General features: G+C 51.0%; 1 protein-coding gene across 1 annotated transcript; it reads right to left on the minus strand.

Moving 5' to 3' along the window:
* Positions 1 to 2996: 2996 nt before the first annotated feature.
* On the minus strand, positions 2997 to 3425 carry LOC122375505 (serine protease HTRA3-like). Its single transcript, XM_043354920.1, has one exon. The coding sequence runs from the start codon at positions 3351 to 3353 to the stop codon at positions 3006 to 3008; it is 348 nt and encodes a 115-aa protein (XP_043210855.1). The 5' UTR covers positions 3354 to 3425; the 3' UTR covers positions 2997 to 3005.
* Between the last annotated feature and the right edge of the window lie 3045 nt (positions 3426 to 6470).

Raw genomic sequence — 6470 nt, forward strand, 5'->3', positions numbered from 1 at the left:
GCACTGCACACTGCGCTGTTCTGTCCGACTATATAGCGCTCCCCCAAGCCCTGCGGAGTGCGGACCAATCTGTTTCTCACCGTAGCAGCCACTGGGGTATCATCCCGAGTCAACAGCAAGGAGTGTATGCCGTGAATGATGCGTGGTCGCCCAATTGTGGCCGTTCTCGCTGGATCTGTCGTCTTGGTTTTCCCGACTGGCCCAGGCCCGTCGATGAGTTCACAACGTATACGTTGCATGTTGCATAATTCTATTTAGAGACCACAAGGAGCAAATTATGAGTTGGGGGAATATCGATGCATATTTTAATTCACAGTGCAATCAAAAGTGTATGTACCATCAACATCATTGAGAACTGAGGACCCTTATTTGTGGGTACTGTGCAGTGTGCGTCGTCAGCGACGCCTTGACGACAATGGGTGCCCTAATAAACACATTAGGCTACCTGCGCCGTGCAAAAACTGACCACAGCGTCTCTTATCGCCGTGTTATCCGCGGAACAAAAAGGTCGCCGGGGACACAGTGCTGGGGCTGCGCGGAGGGCAGAAGTCCGGTCTCGGGCAAAAACCAGCCGACTGACCCAGCGCCCACATCAATGACCTGCGCCGTTAGGGCACCTCTAATTGTACAGTTGACTACATAATAATGTTTCACTTTTAACAGGTAATCAGTTGTCTGGAATGGTAGGCTGTGCCGCATCACACGGGGTGAGTGACGCAGCCCGGGCAGTCTCGAGGCTTCCCGTCAGTCAGAGGTCACGACGCCTTCCCTCCGACCGAGTAAATAACAACGCTAGGACGGGCGCCAGCGGGCCACGAGCCACGCGGCTGATATCGAGCTGATATCAGCGGGCCGAGTGAGCAGGTGAGGCCGGAAACAGCGCCGGTCAGCCGGCGGACGCCTCAGCCAATGTCAGCGGTCAGCGCCTGAGCCGCCAGCCGCGGGCCGAATCCCGCATCGCAGAAGGAGACAGAGCGACTGATGACGATGCAGTTTTATTTTACGCGATTTTATGCGATTTTACGCAACATTGATCCCTTGTCAAAGAACCCCGATCATATGACGGGTCATGATACCCTGTCCCTTCGATTCATTTACCACTGAAAACGCTCATTGTAGGGCTGTGGTACCCCACACGATGAATGATGATTCATTTACAGACGCTCAAGCGCACTCGTGTCAGTTTCACTAACCCGGGGAGACCCCTTGAAACAGGTCATGTCTAAGGTCGCCCAGCAAACAGCTCGCTTCGTGAACTGTATACCGGCGATGAATAATAAGTTCCAGAACACCCGGCTACGCAGTGGCCCCTCTGCTGGGACCACCGGGTGATTCAGTTGTTTGCAGCGACATGTTTGCCGGATAGATGACTCGTACGCTGACTCAGTGTCTCACTGTCAGTGAGTCCAGTGTGCGCTGAGTCCACTGTCCACTATTTAACTGTCGAGGATGCCATTGAGTTGTCTAAAAACATGTAGGCTTCAACTGGCGCCGCGGCGAAATGAACTTTGAAGGATTAAGCACCATATCCAGCTGGACCACCGGAGCTATCACGCTGTTTTTTTTTTCAGTCGCAACAAACAGCGTGTTGCGTTTGTTGTCTCCGTTCGGTCACGGTTCCGAGCCACGCCTCCGTCTGCGACCTAGCGAGCTAGATATAAGCCAGGCTTTGATACCCAGACAGAAGAAAAACTATCGTCCTTGACATTGAGGAGATAGCTCAGACAGACTGCGACGGGAAATGTACCAAACAATCTGCGATACCGTTCGAGCATAGCGACAACACAGGGACACATGAGTGAACTGTAGTTGATAAGAGAAGCACGCCGGCTAGCAAAGATGACAGGCTCTTGACGCAGAAATTGGAGAGGAGATATGCGAAATCGTTCGAGGAATAGCACACCACTTTGTGTGCTTTTGACCAGGATACACCTGCAGTACGTATCAAAGGCACATATTTTTCCCAAACTCAGGCGCCTAGTTTGGCAAATAAAAAGTATGCATAATAAAAGCCCATTGCACTAATCCTGCACACCGCTGAGAATCCAATATCCTTCATCTGGTACGACTTCGATCCATTCAATCAGAGCCGTCGGAAGGGAAGAAAGACAACATGAGAGAAAACCCCGACCAATCTTGAGAGAGCACGCGATCGTATCAGAATCCTGCAATCTTCCTGATGACAGGGAAGCCATATATACCCCATGGGCGGATCATAGTAAGCGGATCACATGGGATAATACTAGCACGAGTGGCGACGAAGTGATAAAATAATCACGAATGAGCGCACAGGCTTTGTTATGCGCAGAAGCGGAAAATCTTCTTCCCATCATTCAGGACTATATTGCCGGCTGTCTCGATAGGAAGCCACAAGTATATCGGGCTACCCCATCCCTGACCGCCCCAGCCCGGACTCAAGGGGTGAGCCAAACGTCAACATTTATGTCCGAGAGTTCGTTTCTTGTTGTGCACTGCTATTGGACAAAAATTACCAATTGACCCGTGGGGAAGCTCAATCCCCCATCTCCTCTGTGTACGATTTATATCGATGGAATCATCATTATACAGCGACGCGATAAGGATCGAAACACTGCAAGATTTGGGCCCCCGTTTTGCAAAACAAAATCAGGCCCCCGTTAAGTATGATGTGCTGCAAATGCTACGATCTTTCTCCAATATATTTAGGCTGAGATGCCATATGAAATGCCATATGCTTGACAGCTCCCTTTACTTACCCTGCATGGCTTTAGAAACCGATAAGATATCGTGCCAAGTTTTTAAAACCAACCACAATTTGAGAGCAATTGGGGCACAAGATACCACAGACGAAGAATGAGTTTGGTGGCCATGATATCCGATTTAACTCTCATTTAGTTAGCTTCATTTGCGAGGAGGACAGAAGTATGTAGAGCAGTGAGTGGACTGTGGGCCGGAGCGCCAGTTGGTGTGTAGCGCGGTGTTTGATCTCACGCTGACCGCGGAGGTATGTGACGGCTGTAGGAAGCTCAGAGGCGCGGGACGGAGCGCACTCGGTACTCACCAGTGCAGACCCCCTCAGTCGCCTGTCCAATCGGCTGGCCCAGCCCCGGTGGCCGGCGGCGGCACTCGAGTCCCTCCGAGCAGCGTCCGTACAGCTCGTGGTTGCCTCCGCAGCGCTCGCCCTCGGCCTGGCCACACACCAGACAGCAGTTGCAGTCGTCGGGCACCGGAGAGCGTCCCTCGGAACAGGTGACGGTGGGACACGCCTTCCGGTCACAGAAGCACAGGGAGCCGGCCGCCGGAGGGGTCAGTCCGGCCAGCAGCAGCAGCAGCAGCGGCGGCAGCAGCCGCAGCAGCACCCGGACACCGAGCATGGCGGGGCGCAGAGCACGCCGGAACGGGCAGAGGCGGACCGGCAGCGTGGAGCACCCGGACTGGCGGAGCGAGCGCCGCACATTGAGGTCCGAGCGGCCGGCCCGGGCCAGCAGCGCGGGTAGTTCGCAAACCGGCCGTCAGGTGTCAGCACTCCCAGAACCTGCGACAGGCGTGCACATTGCACAAGGTTCCGGGGCCAGGGGTAACAAGAGCTGAGATGGAAGGAGAGAGGACGACTAGTGGTGACGCCTATATTACCATCAAGCATGGGCTTCTGCAGATCCGACCTTACGAGTATATCTCATCCTTTAGGACCAGCGAATCGACATCCTCGTTTAAACCCTGTCGGATCTGACGGTAACCCCAGCCCCACTGCGCCTGGGAGGGCAAACTCTTCCAACCCCGCCATCGTCAGGATAAGCCTGTCTGTACCCCCCACGCTTCCCTTTCCGGGCTGGCGGTCACCCCACCAGATGACCGGTGGATGAGGACAGGTCCATACCAGGAGCACTCCCTCTCCGGGGTGACCGTTTGAGCGGCAGGGCGGGCTGTCCCATCGGATTCGGGACATTCCCGTCCCACCGCGCCGGGACAGTCTCTACCGCTGCGGCTCACTGTCGCGTCGGTGGTCGCACAGTCCAATGTCCACACCCCATCATATCATCATATAACCTTGCAATGGTCTTTTCAAGCCGAAAGCGCTTTCTCCCAACAGAGAGAAAAAAGCGACTTTTGATGGAGTAAGGCAAGGCATTCGGATTCGGGATGACAGTTTTAGCGGTGGTGCTGGTCTGTAATGTCACGCCGGGACTGTAGGGACACTACCGTGCCAACGGGATAGGTTTAGCCCTATAGCAAAGCACCAGACGGTCGTCGTTTCAGTCCAGTCTCCTGGAGATAATCCGCATTATTCCGCCAGCCAACAGCGCTGGTATATTTTGATCATGCATTCAAGCCAAAGATCAGACGCTCTCTAGAAATCGTCTTTTTGAGAACTCCTACCTCTAGAAGAGCAAATTCGCACGCATTCGATGAGTCGGCTTGCTCAGAATAACACAAGCTCGGCACCCGAGTGGCTGGGTCAGACTGGGTCGAGCGAGAGGCCAAAGGTAGATTGCGGCGGCTGGGCAATTCGCATTGCAGTGTAAAGTGTTGCCATCACAGCTGCAATGCAAAGTGATAAAATGAGATCATCAGCAATATCAATATTACATATTGGAATATACCGTTGGCAGCCATTCAGTGCGGTACATCCATAACACCCAGAGACGAAATACCTGGTGAACACGCTAAATAGTGGGTGCACGTCAGAATAGCTAGTGACATTTGAGCTAGTGACATTTGAGCTAGTACAAAACAGCTAGTGCTTCAAAACAGCTAGTGAAAAAACAGCTAGCGTCAAAATAGCTAGTGAAGCAAAATAGCTAGTGCATAAAAACAGCTAGTGACAAAACAGCTAGCGTTAAAGCAGCTAGTGAAACAAAAGAGCTATAATTATATAATATATAATTATATAATATATATATATATAATATATAATATATATAATTATTTATAGTGCTTCAAAACAGCTAGTGACGAAAAAGCTATCGCCAAAATTGCTATTTCGTTGGACCTCTGTTCCCTTCCCATTCACTTCGCTTCGAAAATGCAAGATATCTATTACTGTAAATATGTTTTTCCCGCGATATGCCATCTCAAACATTCAAAGTGATGTTGAAACCTACTCCCCGAATGAATTCTTGTTTTGCTAATAATGCCTTCCCTGTAGGGTCTAAGAACAGGGTCTAACTAATCTGACATTAATGTCTCTGTGTGGAACATCCTGGCCACTTGATTTGGATGACGGTGAAAAATCACAATAATGATAGTTGTGATGAGTCAAACATGCCTTGAATTCCCCGGTGCCACGCTTCTAATTTGTTGCTTGTCCTAGGGATCCCGTCCAGCTCTGTCCTTCTAACATTCCAAATAATTGTGTCAAACAACGGTGCTCTTCTGTTCCTTCTACCGGTCGGGACTCGTCGTCGGGAAAGTATCTAAGGATTCATCGGGAAATAATCTATAATAGCTGCTCGTACTTAGTACAAATCCGCTACTTTGCTTCATTAGTTATTTCGAAGCTAGCGATTTTGTCAGTAGCTATAATGAAGCACTAGCTATATTTTGCTCTACTACTATGAACGTCAAACCCCTTGAGACCCCACTTTTTTGCGATAATTTTTAAATGCGTCAACTTTCGTTGACAATATTCTGGCAATGCATGTTTCAGAACCTGCCGAAACTTTTATTACTAAGGTATTTTGACGCCAAACGATTATGGAAGGTACTTCTCATTCACTCGTAATGTTAAGGTCAATTCAGGCCCGGGCAGAGGCTTGGGCTCGGCCACACTCGAGCCCCGCCACCAGCGCCATCTGCTCTAAATGCCATCTACCAGCGCCCGCTACCGCTACCAGCTACCGCCCACCATCAAGCCTGAATGGAGCGAGAGACGCGAGTGACCGGTCGCCGGGAAAGGAGCGCCGGAGGGGTAGGGCGGAGCTTAGCGCTGACGTCATTACGTGGCTCCGCCCCAGGAGCGCGTAGCCTCTACCCAAACAGCAGATTCGTTCCGTGAAATTTAACATTACGAGTGAATGAGAAGTACCTTTCATAATCGTTTAGCGTCAAAATACCTTAGTAATAAAAGTTTCGGCAGGTTCTGAAACACACATTGCCAGAATATTGTCAACGAGAGTTGACGCATTAAAAAATTATCGCAAAAAAGTGGGGTCTCAAGGGGTTTGACGTCCATAGTAGCTATATTGACGCTAGCTGTTTTGTCACTAGCTGATTTGATGCACTAGCTATTTTGCATTACTAGCTATTTTGGCGCTAGCTGTTTTGTCACTAGCTGTTTTGAAGCACTAGCTCTTTTGTACTAGCTCAAAAGTCACTAGCTCAATAGTCACTAGCTGTTTTGACGTGGACCCCTAAATAGTAACGGCCCGTGGAGATAACGGGTAAAACAGATGACGATCCGTGGAGTCGTCCACCGCCGCGCCGTGCCGCGGGGTCTGCGTGGCGGTGTGCGGGGCGCGGACGCGGAGGAGCCGCTGTGCGCGGGTGCGGCT

The sequence above is a fragment of the Amphibalanus amphitrite genome, unplaced genomic scaffold (genome assembly GCF_019059575.1).
Source record: "Amphibalanus amphitrite isolate SeventyFive unplaced genomic scaffold, NRLGWU_Aamphi_draft 001856F_arrow, whole genome shotgun sequence".
NCBI lineage: Eukaryota > Metazoa > Arthropoda > Thecostraca > Balanomorpha > Balanidae > Amphibalanus > Amphibalanus amphitrite.

What these genes read in the sequence shown, in the direction of transcription:
- LOC122375505 (XM_043354920.1), bottom strand. Translation starts at nt 3,353, where the DNA reads ATGCTCGGTGTCCGGGTGCTGCTGCGGCTGCTGCCGCCGCTGCTGCTG.